Below are 23,053 nucleotides of genomic sequence, written 5' to 3' on the forward strand. Positions count from 1 at the left end.
CCCCCCCCCCCCCCCCCCCCCGACGAGGACCATCTTGCCGCTATGGCCAGCCCCTTCCCCCCAGCTCCTCCGCATCACCGTCCCACCAGGGGCTGGGGAAGTGCATCAGCTCAGCTCTCTACCAGGAGAGGTCAGGTTCTGGCAGTCCGGTCCCCTGCCTGAGCCTCAGGGAGGCAGGAACCCCCAGGAAAGAACACAGAACAGTCTGTGGTGGCAGCACCTCCTGACTACACCCCCTTCCCCGCTTTTCCAAGAATCAGCCAAGGGGGTGACCTAGAAGACCAAACCGGGGCAAGCGGCTACCTTCTGGAAGGAACCCTGTTGGGAGGCCCCATGGGGCCTGCTCTCACCCCCAATCAGTTTGGGGGACTGGGGGCAGTGGGGTCCCCAGGCCACCCTTCGTGTCCTCAGACAGCTCCAGGAGTGAGGACAGCCTCCTCCCGCTCAGCCCAGATCCCATTGCTTGCAGCCTTTGGCCCCACACAACAAGCCTGCTCCCTCTTCCACATGACAGCCCTTCAAATATTTGAAGACAGCTCGCCTGTCCCCGCTGAGCCTCCTCTTCTCCTGACTAAACATCCCAGTTCTTAGAACGATTCCTCAAACGCGATGGTTTCAAGTCTCTTCACCATGCTGGGCGTTCTCATCCACCCAGCCGCCCCACTCACAGCAAGGCTCCCGGAATGGAGGCTGGGAGCAGATGGCCTCCCTCCCTACCGGACAGGCCTCAGCTCCACCCAGGCGCAGCCACCAACCCTCTCCTCCTCGCCCCTACCCCCCTCCAGTCAGTCACACCTCCAATTACCGAGTCAGGTAAAGGCTGGGGGGGCCCAGTGCTGGGCTGGGGGGATCCCCCAACACCTTCTCTCCCCTCTGTGTCTTCTCCAAAGACCCGAATCTCTTCCAATGACTTGTCCCTCCAGAAAGGCCCTATCCACGCCTGATGCTCACCACTCACTCAACCTTCAAAGCCCACCTCCTCTGAGAAGCCTTCCCAGATAGAACACACCCAGCTCAGATCCTGCGCCTGCCTTGGGCAAGCTCCATACACAGAGACTGAGTGACACTCACTGGTTTTCACCCTCCAGAGTCCCCACACATTGTTGCGTCTCCCTCCTGTCCTCCTCCCTGCCATCAGGCTAGCGGCATGCAGAAGAAACTGGAAACGGGGGTGGGAGGGCAAGAAGGCAGAGGGTCCCCAGCCCCAGGGACCGTGCCCTTGCACACGCCCCTACCTGTTCGTGGTACTCGATGCCCATGCTGAGCGTGTTGACCAGGATAGCAATCATGATTCCCCGGCCAAAGTACTTGCTGTCCACAATCTTCCGGAAAGTGTCACAGATCAGTCTCCAGAAGGCCAGCACGGAGTTCGGCTCCACCTCCAGCCCCAGGCTCCGTCGGTGCCGGTTGTGGGGGTCCCGGGGATCGCCGTGCTGGGCGTCTTGTGTGAGCTCATACACCGCCTCGCTGTCTGAGTCAGGCATCTCATGGCCGGCGAGCTCCCCCTGCCCTACCCCTGCCCGGGCGCAGTAGGGGCAGCTGTCTGGGCCACGGGCTCCACTCTCTGCCTTCAGGCAAGGGCTGGAGATCTTGCAAGAGCTTTGGCAGGCGCCTAGGACAAGAGGGGAGAGGTTAGAGGCTCCAAGGTTTCTTACTTGGGGCGGCCCTTCCCTCACAGTGTCTATAAAATGAGTAGGGGAGTGTGGGTTTCTTTCAATGACGGGGTGTGAGGCACTTAGCAGGCCAGGGGCACTGAATGCCCTGCAGCATGGGCAGTCCCGAGCAACAGAATGGCCCCAAATGCCAATAGCGTTCCACTGACAGTCACTGCCAGGGGTCCTAGGGTTTGGCAGGTGGCCTTGATGTCCCCTGAGGTCCTGGGCAGCTCCCCTGTCCGAGGAGCCCTTGTCAAGGAGCCTAGACCAGCTCTCCTTCCCAGGAAAGCCAGCCCCGCACCAACGCTGCTGTGAGGAGCATTTCCCAAGGGATCCTTAAGACACACATGCACAGATGTGTGCTCATGTACATCCACACCCAGGCACATACACACGTGCAGTGAACACACACTCGCACGCACACATGTACTACGCACATATACGTACCATTTGCAAACCACTCAGACCTCCACAGCCAAACACGCGTGTGCACAGACACGTGCACGCTATATAATGCACATGTGCCAGGCCTGGGCACACGTGGGCGTGCGTACGGACCAGAGCACCACCCCAGCGTGCACACACACGCAGCTGCACATATCAGACACATGTGTGCACATACACACACGAACACTAAACATGTGTGTGCACGTGCACCCGGACACACCCTGGACACCTTCGTGCACACACCAGGCCGCACACACTCATGCACACAGTGACCTGTCCCAAGACACCATGGCCCTTGAAATCTGGCTTGGATCCTAGAGTCTAGCGCTGGAGGGAAGCTCAGAGAGCTCCCGGGAAAGCACGTCGGGTGAGGTGCAGGCATCTTGCTCAGGGCCTGGGCCCCAGGAAGCACCCAACAAGGTTTCTCCTTCTGACCGCACGCGGGAGGGCTCGCCGGCAATGACCACGGCCCCAGCCCTGCCTTCTACACAGGAGGGGACTGAAACATGTGTGTGCATGACTGGCTTCCATCCCACGGCAGGGTGGCCAGAAAGCGGGCGCGGGAGCCCTTCCCAGGGCGTTCTGTGACGGCACCTTCCTGTCCCGGCCCACGTTCCCACATGACATCCTACACATATCCCCTGCTCCCACGTGCCACATCCTTCCCGAGACCCTGGGCTTCGGCTACAGTGAGTCTGTCTTCGGGGGAGGGCTCGCCGCCCTTGTCTGACGGGGCGTAGGGAGGACACCCACAGGCAGCGAGTGTGTCACTTCCCCTGTGACACTGGGTGCTCCCCCCACCAAACTAGCAGCCCCCTGAGGACTTGCTGCTCTAGGCGCCCAGTCTCCCCGTGGGGGGCCAACGAAGCTCATGTTCACAAGAGTCTCCTTAGTGTGGGGCGCGAGGCTGGCCATGGTCACACACCATTTCCCCTCGGGGCCTCGGAGCCAGATGGCCCTGAGTTCACACCTAACCAGGGGCACAACCGTGAGCCGGCAAGTCAAGCAACCTCTCCAGGCCTCCTTTTTCTCGCCGGTACAACGGGGACGGTAAGAAAGCTTATCATCTAAACTGTTGAGAGGATCCAATGGGATTCCGCCTGCAAAGCACGCGACAGGCACAGAATAGTTGGTCAACAACTGTTAGGTCTTCTTGCAAACAGCATAGAGCAGAGCTTATAGCAGGTGCTCATCCCATGGTAGTTATTATTCTCATTACAACACAAGAATTAAGACTCCCACTTGAAGGGATGAGAAACTCAGGGCTCAAAGAAGCGGCGGGACTGATTGAAGGTCCCAAGGCCTCGAGTGGCAGAATGGGAATCAGGGGCCCCCCCGTCCTCTCTGGGATACCACCTGGCCCCTAGGCCAGGGCCCCAGCATGCCCCCCCTCCCCAGAGTTCTCACCTGTGCTCTGTGTCTCCAGCAGCTTGTGCATGGAGCTGTAGGGCCCGGGCGGGATGTTGAGGCTGGTGAGCGTGGGTGGTCCAGAGGTGGGGGCCACCTCCACTAGTGCTTTCTCCTTCAGCATCTCTGGGGGAGGGCTGGTGTGCACAGTGGGGTACACCTTCCCGCTGCCCACAGTCCTGCCCGATGCCTCAGATGGTGACCTGGGAGGGGGTGCCTGGCAGCGGACTGGCTCCAGGTGGCAGTCGGCATGGTAGAAGCTGTGCACAGACTCTGCGCCCCCCGGAGGGCCCCCGGAGAGGGCGGGCGTCGAGGGCGGTGGCAGCATGAGCCGGCGGGACCCACTGGCATCCCGGTCCTGAATCTCCGGGCTGGCCCGGGGGGCCCGCAGTGTCCCATTGCCCAGGTGGTAGTGGTGGTGGTGATGGTGGTGATGATGCACCAGGTGGTGGACGGATGGACGGCGGTGGGAGCGAGAGCAGCTCCCGCCGGGCTGGGGCTCCTGGCCTGCACGGGGCACTGGGCTGCTCAGCAGCCCGGCCCGCACGCCTACCGCCCGGGAGACCTGGGCCAGCCTGCGGGCCGCCTTCCGGAGGATGTACACCAGGTACTTGAGCAGCTCCTCGTAGCAGCTGCCTGGCTCGGAGAAACTGGCCAGGGTGCTCGCATTGGACAGGAACCGCACGCGCTGCTCCCGCATCAGCTGGCTTTCTCGCTGCTTGGTCTCTGAGAACTGCGTGGCGATCACCACCAGGCACAGGTTGATCATGAAGAAGGAGCCCACCTGTTGGGGTGGGGAGAGCAAGAGGAGATGTCCTGAAGAAAAGGGAACCGCAAGGCGAGTCGCCGCATCCCAAGCACGTCCTACACGCCAGGCGCTGGGCTCAGTTACTGTCCAAGCATGATCTCATTTTATCCTCGTGACAGTCTCAAGAGGTGATACTTTTATAACCTCTGTCTGACAGGTGAGGAAACGGGCTCAGAGAGGTCAAGGCATTTGCCCAAGATCATTCAGCTAACACACACGAAGCTGAGACTTGAACCAAGCTCTATGGAATTCCAAGGCATTGTTATTGATCGCGATGGTTTCCTGCAAGGATTTCTCCCAAATTCCCTGCCCCTGACCATGGCCAGCCATGGAGATTCTGAGCACCCCTCCCCAGTTCCCGTTAGGAGCAGAGAAGGCTGTAGAGATGAGTGCAATCTTGGGGACATGGGGTTCTCACGTTGGGTTGAGCCTTCGAGGTCTTGGCAAAAACACTGTTCCCAAGACCTCTGCATTTAGTCCCACTTCTAGCTGCACGCCCTGGGGTGAGACCCTCAGCCATGGGGCCTCACTATCCTCCTGATTGTTGGCCTTCTGTATCTTCTTTCCCTGCGCCTCTCCCCTCCCCAAGCCAGGTGATGGGCTGAACCCCGATCCCTACAGACTAGCCAAGCTGCCGCCCTGACTTGCCCATACTCCCTCATCCCTGTCCCCGTGCCTCAGTTTCTCCAGAACTCCCGGATGGCCATCACTGGGACAACAAACCAGAATGAAGGAAATGAATATTTATGGTGACAAAGCAGATTTTTTTTCTAGATTGTGTCCTAGTAATTATGATAATTAGCTTCACTAATATGATTCCAGAGAGCTGTTTGGAAGATTTTTCATGGGGTGTGTGGGTGGAAACTAGGCCCCTTACCACCCTGTCTGCTTCCTTCCCCTCCTCCAAGCCCAGGGAGAGAAGCATACTGAAAAGACCATGCTTCCCAGAGATGCTGACTTTGCCACCCCCCAGGTGATGGTGGGGGACGGGAACAGGTCCCAAACCTGACCCGCTTCCACATGCAGGGGCAGGAGGGGGTGGCCTGGAGGACTGGTTCTTTCCGAGGACCCACCCTCTGCCTCTCGCCAAGAGCGGCCTTTGTCTGTCTCCACCTCTCTCCGGAGTTTGCCCTAGGTCCCGAGTAGATCTTAACCTCTGTCTTAATCTCTCTCTTTCAATATCTGTCCCTCTCTCTGGCTCTGTCACTGGCCTCTTGGTGACCTGGAGAAGGGCTGGACTTGGAGCCCATAGCCTGGGGTTGGAATTCTCGGCCCCGGCCACTTCCTCAGCTCAGTGACCGGACCCTCTGAAGCTCAGAGTTCTCCTTTAGGAGATGGGGCCACTTCCCCGCTGGCCTGCCCCACCGCCCAGGGGACTGTGAGGACTAAGCAGGCAGAAGATGTCACAGCGCACATCAACAACAACGCCTGCCCGGCCAGATCAATCCACGGCACACACGGAGCCCATGACGGGGTCAGACAAACGAGGAAACGTGGGTTTCCTCTCGGTAAAATGGAGATGATGATGCGATCATGGTGAGGATTAAAGGCACCAGCACATAAAAAGTGCTGAGAGCAGGACTGGTGCATCGTAAGTGCTCAATAAATATTAGCTGTAAGTAGTAGCCGTTCAATTATGAACTAGGAATGGTAAGGATGACAACTATTAAACATTGCTTCTCTCGCCTCTGTCTTCTGCCCTCGTGAAGCCTTGGAGCTTCTGAGCTGGAAGGAACAAGAGGTCGTGCCGTGTTTCTCAACACTGAATGCCGGGGAGTCTGGGTGGCACAATTCTGTGTTTGTGGGACTGTCATGTCAGGATGTTTACCATCTCTCCCCCGCCCCCCAACCAAATGCCGGGAGTGGTCCCCTAGACCTCGTGAAAAACAGGACCACCCTTTGCTATTTCCAAATGCCCCCTGGGTTGAGAATCACCCATTTTACTGATGAAGAAGCAGAGGCCTGGGGTGGGGCTGGAGGGCTCATGGGGAATGACTTGCCCAAGGTACTAAGTGATAGAACCAAGCCTTGACCTTGGATTTCCTCCTGACTCCTCACGACTGGTGCCCTCTCTGCCTGAGTCTCTGTGGGACCTGTCCCTGAGGCCAAGCTAGTCCCTCTCTGGATTCTCCCCACCTTTTTCCCCGGGATCCCCCTGCCCACAGGGGCCCAAGGAATCACTCACGATGATGAGGAGGATGAAGTAGATGAAATTGTAGAAGGAATGAGCATCCATCACAAAGTACATGATGTCGACCCAGCCCTCCAGCGTGATGACCTGGGGAGGGTGCAGAGGGACAGGCTGACCCCGGGGGGCCCCCCTAAAGCCTCCTGCGGTCTCCTCAGAGGCCCCGGCCCCCTCCCAGCCCTGAGGACGACCGCTCCGAGGCCGGACTGCGTCCTGGAGCTTGTGTTCTGGGGAACGTCTCAGTACCCGGCTGTCCCACCTGGAAGATGGCAATCCAGGCATAGCCAATGTTGTCGAAGTTGATGGCGCCCTTGAAGGGGTTGTGCTCCCCTGCGGAGCAGTTGGTGTAGTACTGGTTCCAGTTGACGCAGGTGGTATTGCTGGAGCTGTTATAGGCCTCATAGTCCAGGCCGCAGGGGGGGCCGCCGCCGCCCTCGCCGCGCAGTGTGGGCACACTCCTGCACGAGCGCATGCCGTTCTCCCGCGGCTGGGAGCAGATGAAGGGGTTCTCGTCCTCGTTCTCCGTCTGGTAATAGCGCTCCAGGTCCACGCTCAGGGGGCTGCAGGGGGGACAGGGAGGAGCTGGGAGCAGGGGTCTCCGGGGAGAGGTCCCAGGAAGGATGAGCTGCATGGGTGCAGTGAGACCTGCAGGGTGAGCAGGGCAGGGACGAGAGTCGGGCACGCATCGGGCGGGGGCGGGGATTTGTGGGTGTGGGTTGGCGGGCACCAGGAGTGTGCGGACCGAGTGTGAAATTCCAGGGTGGGGGCGAGGGAAGGTTATGTCCCAGGGTGGATAGTTTTCTAACGTGGCTGCACATCAGGCTCACGGCGGAGCTTGTAAGCTCCCCAAGGCCATGCTGAACCCCAGGCCGATGAAATCAGAGCCTGTAGGGGACCCAGGCCTCAGGAATTTGTTTTTAATTCCCCAGTTGACTCCAGTGTGTAGCCGAGTTTGAGAACCAGACATGTCACCGATGTGAAAACAGCCATGTCAACGGCAACAGGGACTGAGGTGGGTCCCAGCCCCACAAATACTCCCGGGTCACCGCCATCCTGGGCAACACTCACAGGCTGAAATTCTCCGGCAGGAAGCATCGGTTACGAAGCAGCCCTGCCCACAGCTGGACGCCAACGATGCCGAAGATGAAGAAGACGAAGAAGCAGAGCAGCAGGACGTTGCCCAGCATGGGCAGTGTGTCCAGCAGCAGCGTGACAAGGATGCGCATGCCTGTGGGGGCAGAAGCCACGCTGGGGGTGCCAGGCTGGCCGGGCTAGGCTGGCTGCCACAGGCCTGGCAGCACTCCCAGAGGGGGCCCATCGGGGTTTCCGGGGCTGAGACACCCGGCTCAAGCTGGAGGGGAGACCAACAGACACCTCTAACTCCACAGGCAGGCCTGGCAGTCCCTAGCCCCTGCCCACTATCCCTCTTGGCCCATCCATATTAATCAGCACACAGTACCACCAAGGATGAGCCAGAGTGATCAAGGTTTCCAAAGCTCCTGTCTCCTGCACTGCACCCCACCTAACTCCCCACATCATCTCGGTTTACAGATGACGATCGAGGAGGCTCAGAGGACTGACATGACTTGTCCAGTATCACAGAGCTGCCCAGCATTCTGCTTCTGGATCCCACCTCCCAACACACACACACACACACACACACACACATTCGCTTCCTACCTCCTTCTCTCACCCGACACAATCACCTGACCTTTCTAAGTCATCAGATACCACCATTGCAGTCATTGGGGAAACTGAGGCAGAGAACTCCAGGAGGAATGTCAGCAAAGAAGGAATCTCATTTTGAGAGCCAGACCCTCAGCAAGGGTCCAGATGCCCTGAGCTTCACTATGGTTCTGAGCCCCCTGCCGAGTCCATTCTCTGTTGATGCAGATCCCCACATTGGGGGCGAGGAGACATAAGTCCATCTTCTCAATTAACAAGTCCCTCTGCAGGGAAAGCCACCACAGCCCCGCCCCGCCAAGCCCTGTTGGAGATACTGCCCTCCCTCCTCACTCCAGGCCCAGGACCCCATCACCCCACATGGTCTGAGCCACCCCCAGGCCACCAAGCCCTTGTTAAGCACACAGACCTCTAATGGCTGGTCTTGACCTCTGAAGTGCCACTCATGGTCGCCTGCCCCTCCAGGGCAAAAGCGTCTAAGCAGCAGCTAATTAACCCTCCTGGTGCCTGCAGCCATCCTGCCTGGGCTTTCCAGCCCGGCCTTCTCACTCAGTCCTTCACCCCCTCCTCCAGCCCCATCCTCCTTCAGCTCCTCAGTGCTCCAACTGAGATCAATTCCTCGGGGTTTGCATTAAGGGAATTACACTGGTGGTTAGACAGAGGCCTATAAATCTGCCAACCATCACCTGGGGTGGGAGGGGAGGCGAGAGCATGCATGCCCCTCGTCTGCAGCTCCTGTTAGCACTAATGCCCCAAAGCCCGGAGGACACACTGAGCAGCTCTGCCCACCCAAAGGCAGCTGCATCTCATACACACGCACGCACATGCACGCACGCACAGCACGGGGGGCTGCCGCTACATCAGGCACAGAGCCCCAGAAACATACCCCGGCCCCCCCAACTCCCGGGACTGCAGTGGAGGCCATTTGCAGTCTCTGTAGTTTGGGGACTTGTCAAGGGGGCCTGAGCAAGGGTTGGGGGGGCAGGATGTAGGGGGAGCTGGAGCTGCCAAAGCTTGGCTGGCTCAGGAAACCAATGCGGTTTAATTTAGATAATGGTCCCGCAGTCAGTTGCGGCAGCAGGTTGGAAGGGGGTAGGAAGGAGGAAGGGGATACAGGTGGAGGGTGAGACATGGAGTGGCCTTGTCTGGAGACAAGTCATGCTCAGTGTGGCTAGTATGGTCTCGCCGACGAGAGCCCGACTGCGTGCGAGGCTGTTCTAGGTAGAAAAGGCCATTCCACGTTGTACCCACCCCTCCTGGCCTACCAGCTTCTCTACCCTGTTCCCACTCACCCCTATCCCCCTGCAGGGAGCGGTCTTCTAGCTGAAGGGAAGGGGTCATCTGACACATGTCTGAGACTCTGACCCCAAATCAGGCTAAAATAAGGGGGACGGTCTTTCCAGGTGACTCACAGGGCCACAGGCAGGTGGTGGGGGGAGGCTCCACTTAGCTCCAGTGGCCCTGGCTCCCCACTGAGCCCCTCTGTGATGAGGTCTGCCTCAGACTGCCAGGCCCCGATGAGGCCTGTGAGTGGTCAAGTGGTAGGGGTGGGATCTGGGATTTCCATATTTCCTCTGGGGGCTCTCCGTCCAGGGGCTGAGGGCCAAGGGATCACTCACTGGGCACCCGGTTAATGGCCCTGAGCGGTCGCAGCACACGGACTGTCCTGACAGCTGAGAAGCTGACGTTCTGCAGGTCCAGCGAATACTCCAGCATCCTGCAGGGAGGGGCCCAAAGGGAGGCCCTTTGAGTCTGAGGCCGCCGTGGGGGTCAAAAGAGGTCAATGAGGAATCCTGCTGCAGTGGGGCAGCAAACCTCTGACTCCTCCCCCTCCTCCACCAAGGGACCCCGAAGAGCCGGCTCCCTGGGGGCAAGGCCACCCCCAAGCCAAGGACAGATCCCCATCGGGGAATGAACAGAGGATGGTGTGGATGCAGGGACTTGAGCGTTCCAGGCAGGACAGCCTCGGACCCGGAGTGGACAGCTGGGGAGAAAGCATGGCCAGAAGTGGGCTGGGCACGGGGGCGGTGGGGGGGGGCGGCAGTGCTGGGGCCTAGAACCCTGGGCCCTGGGGTGGGCACTGATCTGGTTGTTGCTCTCCCACCTCCAGCCCCTGCACTCACCCTGCAATGACGATGAAGAAGTCAAGCCGGTTCCAAGTGTCTCCCAGGTAACACTTTTTCCCGAAGATGCCCAAGGCCACCATCTTCACCACCATCTCCACCGCGAAGAAGGCAAAGATGAAGTCATCAAAGGCCTGATATGGGGACGAGAGGCTTTTGAAACTGGGGGGGAGGACACCCCCCCACTCCCTCCCCCACCATCGAGGTCAGGGCCTCCCCCAGAGACGGTGTCTGCACTTACTCAGCTCAGGAGCTGCCCACCCCCACACTCCGCCACACACACACACACACACACACACACACACACACACACACACATGTGCACACACACCTGCAGGATCCGGCAGCGCTGGGAGTCACAGGCGATGTCCTCACATGGCCGGAACATGCCCAGGGTCACACAGTTGAGAAGGATGACCAACATGCTGATGCGCTCAAACCAGGTATCCGGGGGGGGGGGCGTCAAGGAAACTGCTGGCCAGGGCTGGAGCCATGCCCGTGCCCCCCTGCACCGCCCCCCCGCACCTCCTGCTTCTTGTCCTTCCCCCACTCCCATCTGAGACAGGGCCAGGTGCAAAGGGCAGGCCCAAGTGTCTGAGTGAGCCCGGCCCAGGCCCAGGCCCACCTTGGCCCAACCCCTCTCCGGGCCCAGCCTCCTCAGCTGTAAGGTAGGAAAAGGCACAAATACCCTGACAATTTGCACAAGGCATTTGGGGGATAAAATCAATCGTGCCGGCGGAAATGCCAGACACCAGGAGTGCGCTGCTGAATCTGAATCCTATGCTCCCTACCTCACAGGGAAGATGTGAGAAGCAAATGAGAGAATGTAATGAATGTGTGACACAAACCTAAAGTCGGATTATGCCTGCCTTACAGTTTACCAAGCGCTTTCACGCCATGCCACATCTGATGCTCACAACAGCCCCGCGAGCTCTCCGGGGTAGATCACGTTCTTCCCCGGAACCCAAGCACACTGAGGGCCGGGAGAGCCAAAGCGCAGCACTGAAGGTCATGGGAGAAGCCGGGAGGAGACCGAGGCGTCCAAGCTCCTGATCTGGGACAGTTCTTTCTGCAGTGGCTCTGGCGCGCAGGGGAGGGCCATCAGGGCGCCCTGGCACCAGGCGGACGGGCAGAAGCGGGCAAGAGGGTGCACGGTGGTAGCTCTCCTTCACCCCAGTACCGGGGCCAGACGCTGCCACCACCCACCCGCCCCCTGGCCTCTCAGAGCCCTCAGATGGCCTCCAGGCACACTCCCACATTTAAATAATGAGGACCCACTTCCCTGGGCTAGATATGAGTCCCCAGCCTACGCAGAGTAGACAGTACTCTGCACACACGGACCCCGAGTCTTTCCACGTAGTGGATTTTATTAAGGGGCTCACTTCCAGCCCATCAACAGGAGAATGTACAAAGTGGCCACTGGACCTTAGAAGGTTCTGGACGCTGGACTCACAGATAAGTGACCTAGCATTCTTTTTTTCTCAAAGAAAATACGGGGTGGGGAGAACAAAGAGGACAGAAGGGAGCAGAAAGTGGAGACTGGGCAAAGGAGGGGCCTCAGGGATGAAGGTGGGGAGGGTGTCCCGGCAGCCCATGACACGACCCGCCAAGCCAGAGTGTGGGGCGCAGAGGGCCTAGAGCAGGCGGAATCTTCCTGTCACAACCTCACTTCTGGAGTGAGAAGGCTCTGTCTGGGGACCCCAGGACTTTCCTCCCGGCTGGTCTCAGCCACCACCCCCCCCGTCTCTGTCTTGAACCTCAGGCCACCCTGCAGCTCAGGACGCCCTCAATCCCTTCCCAGGCCTCTCTGCCACCTAGGCCCTTTGCCCTCACCTCCCTTCCCACCGACAGGCACCCAAACAGGCCAAGGTACTGCAATTTCCCATGCCTCCGCCTCTTCCTCACAAGAATAAGAGTAAAAAAAAAATAGTTCTAGGTTTTTGGGGTAAGTAAATGGAAGGGGGAAATAAAGAGAGTGCTCTGTTTCCATGTAGCTATTTTCCAGAGTGGAGCCTGAGCCCAGTGGATGTCTCCCCAGAAGGGGGGTCAGCCAGGGGTCACCCTGGAAAAAGGAAGATGGGAAGGGAGATCCCTTGGGGTGATTCTCTGGAAAGGGAAGGACACAATTACCCTCAAGGCTTGGTCTGCTTTCCCAAGCTAGCCCCCTCCTCTCCTCTGGAGGGAAGGGACCCACGGGAGCAGATATCGCTGCAAGGGGGACCGTGGGTAGTTCTCTTGGGAAGAGGGGCTCCCGGAACACCTGTTTGGACCCCTCGAACGGCAGTGATTCCGTCATGCCATCTGTGTGCACTGGTCTCATCTCCCTCGCTGAGGCAGGGACACTCTGAGACACTCCGCATCCCCTACAAAGCTGACAGTGGTGCCTGGCATGTAGCAGATGATCAATACGTGCGGGAAACGAACGAACAAATGAACTGATCAATCATCAATCTCCCTGCTTAGAAGCCAGTGTATCTCCCCATTCATGTTTTCCTGCCTTGTTTGCCCCAACAGTGATCAACTGATAACTATGGAGGGGAGGGGCAGAAGTGACACCACAGAGGAGCCGGGACTCCTTCTGTCCTCAGCTTCTACGTGCTCACATGGGGGCCTCTTATAGCTAGATTCTGCCTCCAAACCCCATCTCCGGCTCTTAACCACGGAAACCCCTTCTCAAGGGGCCCCCTTGGCAATTTAGTGCACTCCCAGGTACGTTCTATCCGCTCTCTACCTTTCCCCTTTCCCTACAGGTAAACTTCAATGGACAGGGAAGACACTAAGGCACAGGGAAATTTGGGACAATCTGAATTGAGAAATAATTAATGAGGATGGGGGTCTTTCACCCTTCTCAGGGTAGGGCTCATTTCCTTGGGAACATGGCCTTATGTCACCGTGTGATGTTCCTCTGTTGCCATAACAACAGGAGGATTTGTCACCAGGTGGTGTGGATTTGTTGCTATGGCAATTAAAGGGACCCCCTCACACATGAACTCCCCTTCACCAGACTGCTGTCTTGTCCTCATGCAGGGAAGGGAAAGCAGGAGACCCACAGGTTATCAGGTTGGGGGGAAACCATGTGACAAATCCCCATGGCAACCAAGGGAACGGGGGACACTGGTTGCCATAGTGACTATGAGAGACCTGTGCAGTCACATGTCTACTGTTGCTATGGCAACTGTCCGGGCTGGAGTGGATCCCAAAGGGGGAGGTGGGTAGGAGAGGGGAGGCTCTTTCTTCTCCCCACAACCCACCATCAAAAGCAGAGAAAAAGGAAATGGCAGGGCGAAGAAACCCACTTCCATCCCTCCTCCTCTTCTCCCTCCAGGAGAGAGAACTAGAGCATGTTCTCTGTACAACCGAGTCCTCTCCGCGGGGCTTTATCTAGAGCCCTTGCCCAGCCTGGCAGCTGTAAGGGAGAGGGAGGTGGGGAGAGGAGGGAGGAGGCCTGGGGCACCTCTAGGGGCACGGGGGCTCAGGCGTGACTGAGAACAGAAGCAGGCCACCCAGCTGCCCCGCTCCCCAACTGGAGCCTGGAAATCTGAGACTGAGGAGCACTGAGGAGGAAATGGGCTTGGACCCAGGAATCCTGGCCTCCTACTATGAGTTGGGAAGGTGGGATCCTTGTCTCGCCCACCCCACGGAGAGGCTGGCATCTATGGGGGGGGGGGATTCAGCGTTCCAGGGGTGGGGTGGAAATATAGGGGCTCAGCAGTGTGGCCGGCACTGGGGAGACGGAAAGGGGGATTCCCCCAGCCAAGTCCCCACTCCCACAGCCTGTTTCCCAGTGGTCTCCTCCGCTCCAGCCTGTGGGCGTGTGGGGAGAGAGGTTTCCAGCTGAACTGAAAACTGAAGCCTGAAGAAAGGCAGCCGGCCCCACCCAGAGACAGAGACGTGAGACCCAGAGACACAAGAGAGCCGGCCTGTTGGAATCTTTGGAAGGGGAAATAGGCCAGAAATCTGATTCAAACGTCTGTGACTCTGTGTGTGTGTGAGTGAGTGAGTGCGCGCGCGCGCACACACACACGTGTGAGCAGTTGTGTCTGTCGCCACCCTGGCTGAGGCAGGCAGGGTGGGGTGAGGGCTGGGGCGGGAGCGAGTGAGAGGTGAGGGGGTGTTGAGTGGCGGGGGTAATCCCAGGAATGGCTCCAGTTGGCACTATGGGTGATGGGGAGCCCCCCAACAGTTCCGCGGGGTAGAGTGGGTGTGTGACCCAGCCGGAAGGTGGGCCTGGGGCAGAAGGAGTGCCAGAAGGTGCTCTGCTCCCCCAGTCCTGTTCAATTCCCCAGCCCCCCTCCCCAGAATCCCCTCTGGAGAGTCTTGGGTTTTAAAATGAGAGGAGGGAATTGGTGAGGAGACAGGAAGAACACCCCCTCCCATTTCCTCTGAGGACCAAAATGGAGATTTGTCCCTAGGTAAGAGAAACAGGCAAACTTGGGGCACTGGGACAGTGGCAAGGAAAACTCCAGAAATTCCTGGTGCCCCCTCCCCTCCAGACGCACACACAGTGATGCAGTCACACGCTCACACTCACTTCTGGAAGCCATTAGGGCTCCTGCCTTTCGGGCCTCCCCCTTCTCCTCCCCCTACTCCTGGCAGGCTCCCTTCTCCCCCTCTGGCCCCCCTCCCACTCCCCCTCTCGGCATCCCAAATGCCAGCCTGTGATTTCCAAATGAGAAAAAGCTGTGCTGGGCTCTGAGCTTGGAGAAACTCCTACACAAACTTCCAGATGTGACACAACAGCCAGAGAGGGAATGCTCAGGATCTCCTTCCCGGGAGGGGCCAAGCGCTCCCTCACACTTCAAGAAACACATACTGGGAAGTCCAACTCGCTCCCCTATAACCGGGGAGGAGGGGGGCCCTACTGATGTGAGTACCCCTGGTCTTCCCCTACCGGCACATGCACTTCTGAGCCTCTCTTCCTTTTGCTGCCCTCCCTTCCCCCCCTCCTCCCCCCCCCCCACAAGCACACTACTTCCTACCTGGGTCTAGATCTCCTCTCTAGGAAACCTGGTGTGTTAGCGGCTAAAGGAGGAGGGACTGAGAAAAATGCCAACAAAAATCCAACCAGCTTCAGTTATTGGGGGAGGTGTCCCTATGTCCCTCAGACCCAGAGGTGCAGAGAACCTTGTGGAGCCATGGGAAGCTTCACTGATACCAAAAACAGAGAAAGGGAAAGACTGAAGTCCAAGAGTCAGCTCAGGGCCCCTCTGGCAATGACAATACAGGTTTCCCTTGATGCTCAGGGGTGATGGGATTCGTGGGGCACAGCTTAGGCAGCCCCTTGGCCAAGGAACTGTTCTCAACCCATCCTCAGCCAACCCAGGCTTAGTGACTTAGACTAGTGAGGCCGATGCCCCACACCCCAGACTTCCACCACCCCAGATGTAAGCCCGCTCCTCCATCCTCAAGAGGAGCACTGGGGTCCCACCTCTCTTTCCTCATTCCAGCCCTCTCCACTTGCTCCCTCCCAGAGCCCCTCAAGGAAGGAATCTGCCCCCCAGACTGTCCACTAGCACCTGCAGATAGGGCAGGTGGGGAGATGCTGGCTGAGAGGTCTGGTTGTTTTAGAGGGGGAGGGAAAGGGGAGAGAAGATCTTTCTACCTTTCTATCTTTCTGGACTCCCGAGGAGGAAGGGAGGGGGATGGGGCTTTTCACCATTCATGGAGAGGGTAGGTGGTTAGGGGTAGAGAGGAGGGAAGCCCAGAACCCATCTTCTCAGACCTTAGTTCCCCATGTCCATCTCAACCAGGGAGAAAGGGGCCTGGGGCTAGGGGTGCGGAAGTAGGGGAGTCAGAGCCCTCTGAGACCCCCCACCTCTCTCTTTCTGCAGCTCAGAGAGAAAGGAAGAAGGGGTAAGGGATGGAGAGAGGGTGTAATGGGGGGAGCTTCCTAAAGATCTGCGGGGTGCAGAGGGTGGGGGTTGGGGGGACCCAAGCTCACATCCCTGCTTTGCGCACTAGACGCAGCAGAGCTGCGGAGAGTGAGGGCGGCACCAAGCTCCCCCCACCACCCTCAAAGCAGAGTCCTGGTTGGGCTCTTAGGGTTTACAAGGGAAACCTGAGCTCTCCCACCCTGGTCCAAAAGAGCCTCTGAGCTGAGAGGAAGGAGTCAGGAGAAGCTGTCAAGCCTGGGGATGGCAGCGCACCACCCCCCCTTTCCTTCCGGCAGTGACGGGACCCACCCGGAGCCTGGGAGCCCTGCATTAGTTAAGCGGCGCTTTGTGCTAGGGGCTGAAGGGGAGAGGCCAGCGGGCTGAGGGGGCTGGGGTCTCCCTTATCACTCCAGACCAGGAGGAGGATAGAGAGCAGTGCCAAATGGATCTCCCCGGAATGTGGGGCTTGCATTCCACAAACCCAGCCAAGGGGTAGCCCCTGGGGTGCTGGACCCGAGTCTTTCTTAGCCAACCAGCTCACAGCTTCACTGTTCCCCCAGTACTTTCTCGGAGGCTGCGGTCTCCCATACCTGCTCTGCCGAGAAGCGGGAGCACTCTGTATTTGTGACAGGGTAATAACTTGGCCCGGCTTAATCCCATCCCCCGCTGACCAAAGCTCTCGCCACAGTCTTTCCCTCTACAAGACAAAAATCTAGCACAAAACTCCCCAACCCCAACACAAAGCACCCGGCGCTGAATGAAGAATTAGGAAGAAGGGAGGCACCGGGCAGTGGGCTCCAGCTGAAAGGGTCTCTACTCCAGCTCTGGGGGCAGACAGCTTCCCCTTCACCACCACATCTTGTTCTCATTCTGCGCCCCTGACATCAGCCGCCGCCGGAATCTCCTTGTTGCGCCTCCAACCCGCGGGTGGGGGTGGGGGAGTTAGGACCTGGTCCCCGCCCCCCAACATCTCCCTCTGGGTCAGTAAAAACCCCAGCCTCAAGGACCAGGTTGAGGGTGGGGATCAGACCCTAGAATCCACCTCAAACTTTGGAGCGGGGGCAGGAGGGAAACCCAGGAGATCGCAGCCCCCCCTCCCCCGTCCCCGCAGCTTCCTCCCCACCCCACCCCCCCAAACTCGGAAACCCAACCCAGCTCGCTAACGGGCGGCGGGCGGAGTAGAGCTCCCAGGCTCCCGAAGCTTCCCACATCTGGAGGATGACGACCCTCCCCTGCCCACATCTGGAGAGCATCCAGCTACAAACCAGCGGGGCACGTCTCCTCTCTTTTCCTGGCCCGGATCCCAGCCCCCCAAGGAGGACTGAGGTGTGTGTACCGAGGTGGGGCTCGTCTGGGGTATCAGACAAACCTGCTCGCGTCTCTGCTCCCACTCTGAAGCCCCCTCCCTCCCTTAGCAGCCCCCCTCTCATATGCCCACCTTCGAGGCTCACTTCTCCGACTCACCTGGCTTTCGGTCCCCTCCGCCGGCGCGGCCCGCCCCCCTGCGGACCCCCCAGCCCGGCCGTCGTGCCCTGGAGGATATGGGTTACAGACCGTGCGGAGACACCAGCTCCGCGGGCGGCTGTCCTGGCTCAAGTAGAAGAAAACCACCGGGGCCAGCGCCGGGTACGGCAGCCCCTCCGCCTCGGAGTCCGCGCTGCCCGGGTCCTTTTCCGCCGACCCCGGCCCCGGCCGGCCCCCGGCCCCCGACAGGTCGTTGAGCCGCATGAAGCTCCGGGGCTGTCCTGACTCCTCGGTGCCCGCTCCATTCTCCTCGTCCATCCTCTGGCCAGCCGGGGCCCCGGGCGGTCTCGAGAGGGGCGAGCGGCGCCCCTCAGAGGAGGTGTCCTCACGCCACCGGGGGGCCCCGGCGGGGGCGCATCTGGGGGGCTCTAGGGCGCAGGCTGAGCCCCCGGGAGGGCCAGTTCAGCCCAGCTCCCCCTGCCCGCAGGGGCATGCTGCCCGCGGGGCGCCGGGTCGCAGGGAAGCCCCGCCCGGCGCGAGTCCCTCTTCCCCAGGGCTCCTGGGGCCCCCCGGGCCAGCCGGCCGGCTCCCCCTCACTTTGTTCCGGCTTCTTCGCTTCGCGCCCAGGCTCCGGTCGCCCGATTCGGCGCTACCTTCGGCGAAGCGGCCGGGAGAGGGGGAGAGAGAAGGGGGTCAGAGCGCGGGGGATACGGGGGAGGGGCGCCCCCTCTTCCCGCGGCGCAGCTGGAGCAGGATCTAAGGGGTCAGCATCGTCCCGGCTCCGCGCCAGCGGCGGCGGGGGGAGGGGAGGAGGGATCTCTTTGGGGGTGGGTTTGGAGGGGGTGGGGGGCGGCTCCTTCCTCCGCCCCGCGGCGGGCTCACGGTCCGGGAGGGGCGGGGAGACGGTGGGGGGCCGTCCCGGGCGGGGGTGGAGGCGGAGATGCCGCCGCCGCAGCCGCCGCGGTGGCTGCCGCTGCCGTAGCTGTCGCCGGCGCCACTGCCTCCTCCTCCGGCCGAGACGCGGAGCGAGCAAGCGAAAGCGGCGGCGAGGAGCCCGGCGCACACCACAGCTGGATCCCTCACTCGAACTTCAAGCCTCGGCCCCGCCTCTCCCCAGCCAGCCTCGCGACCAATCCCCGCGCGCCGCCGGCCCCGAGCCGCGCGCCCATTGGCGGGCCGCCGTGGCAGAGCGGGCGGGGCCGCCGGGGGAGAGAACCACAGCTGGAATCCGGTTTCCACCCCGAAGCCCAGGACCGCCCTTCTCCCCTCCCCTTGCCCCTGGGTCCTCTCCCGAAGGCCAGAGCCAATTAGACGGCTACCCACACCGAACCCACTTTCCTATTGGCCGCTGGGGTCTCTGGGACTCCCCTGGAGGGAGCCCCGGGGAATCAGAGTATTCAGCTCCGGGTCCTGGGATAGCGCTGCGGGCCCCGGGGCATCCTTTGTCCACGACCCCTAAAATTGGACCACAGCCGTAGGGTGGGGCTCAGCTCTGGGCGGGCCTGGAGAAGAAGAGAGGCTGGCAGCCGGGCTGTGGGGTGTGACCAGGATCCCAGAGCGAAATCCTGGGTCTCCACCTGATCACTCGCCCACCCTGGAGTCGAACCTGGGAGCAGGACCGAAGAAGGGGAGGAGCGGAGCAGGATGTCCCCGGGGTAGGGCTTCAGGTTGGAGGGGAGGCGGTCTGGGGGAAATGGGCGGAGCGAAGGGAAGTCCCGGGCGAGCAAGGTCTGGGCGTGGTTTCCAGCAACCTCTTGGTCTTGTAGACCCCTCTCCCAGGTCCACTTCTGAGACTTTGACCCTGACCTTCTAACCCTGACCCGCCGACCCTGACCTCACGTCAACAGTCCTGAGCTTCATCCCCTCTGCCCCTAAAGATCCTTTGAAGGCTGTGGATCTCCCGCAGGGGCTTCGCGCTTGAACACGTGGCCTCCGACAGGTCATGCAGGTCCCAGGGCCCAGGTCCCCCAGAGCAGCTGAGGAGCAGAGAGAGGCTCCCGCGAAGGGACCTGCGGGGGCCTCGAGTGTGTGAGAGGGGGTGGAAGCACGGAGCTGGGCTTTCTGAGTCTTGACCTGCTTTAAAGTCTCACCAACCCCCCCTCCCCCCACTCCGTGCCTCAGTTTTCCCCTCTGGAGTTCCAGTATGGCCGGGAGGCTGTCCGCACACCTCCGCTCTACCCGGAGCGGGTCCTCCAGGGTCTGCGGCTCTCCGTGAGCGCACACGCACGTGCACAGCCGGGTCTCGCCGTGCCCCACCTCCCCGAGTCCCCGGGCTCAGTCAGCTCCAGCCCTCTCCCACCGCCGCCCCACAGGCTGCAGGTGCCCGGGAGCAGAGCGCCGCGGGAGTGCTGGGCGCTGGAGTGAAAGTGGGGCGCGGAGGGCATCGAGCATTAGACGTCGGGAAGCGCTTCCCACCTCTGGGAAGGTAGACACGGCGGCGGAACCAAGCAGGTCAGTCAATTCTTTGTCCTGAGACTCTTGGGGCGCTGACACCACTGCGGAGAGGCGGAGGCAGGGTGACCTCCCGCCCCCGCCCCCCTCCCCAACTTCCAAGGCTGCATCACCCGCGCAGCGCCCCGATCGGGCCGCCTGGGGTGGGTGTCTCAGCTCCCTGGAGGGCGCGTGGCAGGGAGTGCAGAGGGGAGGGCCACGCCGCTGCAGCCTCCCGGGTTGCCCTTTCGCCGAATCCGGGCACCGAGTTGTGCAAATGAGGCCGAGCTCATTTGCATTTCATGCTAATGAGCCGATCCCTTAAGTGCCTTTCCCTCCTGGCGGGAGTCTTTGCTCTCATTCCGCGTGTGCCCTGCCAGGCTTGAACTCTCAGCGGTCTTCTGGGAGAGGGGCCTATTTCTGGTTCACTCCACGTGTCTGACACCTTCCTCCCTCCCGCAGGTGGCAGTCTGCCTAGTCCGGCTGCCCTTCCCCAACAGGGTCAAAAAGCCCCAGGGTTGACACCAGGAGGTAGTGACTTTAATCATACCCTCTTTGCAGAGGGGACAACGAGCCCAGAAAGGCTCGCCCAGCCCAGTGGTCAGGTTTCCTGGTGGTCAGCAGGCCCTACACCTCCATCCATCATCCAGGCACCTCTGTCTCTGAGCTGAACTCTGTTCTAGAACATACCCAGAGAAGGAGCAGGGTGTGGGGCAGACACACATTTACTCCCCTGGCCTCAGGACCCGGGGTGACCTGCCACCTAAGGTATCCTGATCCCTGGGCGAGGGCACCGGAAGACTCTGACATCCAGTCAGAGATGCTCTCTTCGCCTGAGGGGGGAAGGGGAGGAAGGAGGCAGGACCTACAGAGAAGGCAAAAGGAGGGGTGAAACCATCGTTAACTCCCACCCTCCAAGCCTCGGTCCTGCCATCACCCCCTCAGAGCGCCCTTTTTCAGCAAGTACCGCGGTGCCTACCATGTGTCAACATGCTGAGGACACTGTCCTGAGCCAGACAAGAATCTGGACCCTCATAGCACTTGATGTTAAGGTGTGTAGTCACGAAATGATTGTCTGCCCCTCTAGGCTCTCTGTTCCCTCAGGGCAAGGGTTACGTCCATTTTGCTCACCAGAGCCTAGTCCGGTCCAGCTTGGCACGTAGTCTGTACTTCATAAATCTTTGTTAGACGAATGAGTAACTTCAGGCAGGGAGGAGAATGAGGCACAGGAAGTTCCTTGGGCCTCAGTTTCCTAACAAAGAAGTCAGGCCTAAGATGATTTCGGGGTTTGAGGGAGAGCCTTCATATAGGACCTGCTCTGCCAGCCCCTTCAGCCCCCTCCAGCCCCCTCCCCTTTACACCTCCTGCACAGCCTGGCTAGCTCCCTCAGGAACTGAGACGATCTTCCCATCTGTGAGGCTCTCCGCTCAGCGATGATACATCATCCCATGTCGTCACCTCGCAGCCTTGGGAGTTGGGTGGTGGTTGTCCCATTTTTTAGATAAGACGACTGAGGCTCAGACAGATGAACTTAGTGAAGTGACTTCTCCAGCTGTGAGGTCCTGTGTCCCCTGGCGCTGGCCCCCAGCTCCTCTGGGACAGCCCTGCTGGTAGAGCAGAGAGCGCACCCAAGAGGGGCCCGCCAAGGGAAGAGGGGCAGCAGACATAAGAGCCCGTATCTGAGCAAGCGGGATGTTGAGCCTTGCCCTAGTCAGAAAATGCTAGCTCTCCCCGAGGCCTAACCCGTTAAGGCCCTAACTCCTTCCTTTGAACTTACAAAACCCCTTTGTCGAGTGCATGCCTGGTACCAGGGGAAGGGAAAGAGGACACAGCAGAGGGAAGACTGGCTAGAGAGGGGTAGGAGACACCAAATGCACCCCCTTTCACAGCCGCGCCTATACCTCCTGGGAGGGGGGGAAGAGGAAGGCTCAGCGGTTTTTATTGTCCCCTGAAGACCGTGGAAAGAACCATATGTGCTGAGTGGTCTCGGGCCAGTCTCTGACCCTCTCTGGGCCTTGAGTATCTGTCCATAGGCGGCCAGATGTACCTGCCTTGTCACCTCATCCGTGAGGGTCAGTGAGATGGAGACAGAGGGTTTTGCAAACTGCCTAGACTTTCCAGAGCCAGGGCTGACGCTGCCAAAAAGGCCACCTGTGCTTCACCAGCTCCCCCCTCCCCGCTCACTGCCCCCCAGACCCGGCTCCACTTGCCCAAGCCTCAGACTTCCTGCCTGAGGCTGAGCAGGCTCCAGCCAGAAAAGGGCCACCTGACCTTGTTGGCCGGAGCCCTAATCCCCTCCAGATGGGACGGTGGCTTGCACCGAGGGCCCAGCTGCCTAGTCAAAGTATGTGGCTGGGTGTGACCATGTTCAGACCCTACAGTGACAGTCCAATCTCCCACTCCTCCCCCCTGCTGTCATCCCCACAAGCAGTGGCCCCATTCGACTCTCATCTCTAGCAGCCTCTTCCAGCTGTCTGTACTGCTTGGCTCTGGGGCTGTGAGGGTGCCCAGGCCCAGCAGACCCCTGAAGGCTTTGGGGAGGGAGACAGCTCCTTCCCTGTTCCCCGCCAGTCAGCCCCAGCCCACTACACCCGCCCTCCCCGAAGCATGCTTCCCAGTGCCTTCCCCGAGGTGGAAGCTAGATGGGGTTTCGGGGTCTGTGAAGATGCGAATGCCAAGGGCAGGACTTGCGAGCATCTGAAGGGACAGGAGGTGGTCACAGAAAAGTACCAGCTTTCCCTGCAGCAGGAAGGACTCAGATTTGGAGAAGGACTTCCAACCCAACAGATGTTCCAAATGACAGAGAACCGTCCTTGGACGGGTTTGTGTGAAAGCTGGTGGTCATTACGGGCCCCCTGCCCTGAGTTTCACTTGAGCTGCAATGACCACGGACTGGGGCAGCGTGCCTGGAGAAGGCAGAGGGGTCAGCGAGAGGCGCACCCCTCCCACCAGCAAGGCAGAGACCCCAAGGTTCC

General features: G+C 60.0%; 1 protein-coding gene across 28 annotated transcripts in view; it reads right to left on the reverse strand.

Moving 5' to 3' along the window:
* Positions 1-17,966, reverse strand: part of CACNA1G (calcium voltage-gated channel subunit alpha1 G) — a 61,305-nt gene extending 43,339 nt beyond the window's left edge. For all 28 annotated transcript variants that reach the window (XM_021703941.2, XM_021703937.2, XM_021703931.2 and 25 more), the window contains exons 1-9: positions 17,728-17,966; positions 10,643-10,754; positions 10,312-10,445; positions 9,808-9,905; positions 7,574-7,733; positions 6,765-7,065; positions 6,503-6,595; positions 3,510-4,293; positions 1,236-1,612 (exon numbers count right to left, since the gene is read on the reverse strand). In XM_021703941.2, the coding sequence (XP_021559616.2) occupies positions 1,236-1,612; positions 3,510-4,293; positions 6,503-6,595; positions 6,765-7,065; positions 7,574-7,733; positions 9,808-9,905; positions 10,312-10,445; positions 10,643-10,754; positions 17,728-17,966 (2,298 nt within the window). The remainder of the gene's footprint in view (positions 1-1,235; positions 1,613-3,509; positions 4,294-6,502; positions 6,596-6,764; positions 7,066-7,573; positions 7,734-9,807; positions 9,906-10,311; positions 10,446-10,642; positions 10,755-17,727) is intronic.
* Between the last annotated feature and the right edge of the window lie 5,087 nt (positions 17,967-23,053).

Source organism: Neomonachus schauinslandi, chromosome 15, assembly GCF_002201575.2.
Source record: "Neomonachus schauinslandi chromosome 15, ASM220157v2, whole genome shotgun sequence".
In the NCBI taxonomy this organism is placed as follows: Eukaryota; Metazoa; Chordata; class Mammalia; order Carnivora; family Phocidae; genus Neomonachus; species Neomonachus schauinslandi.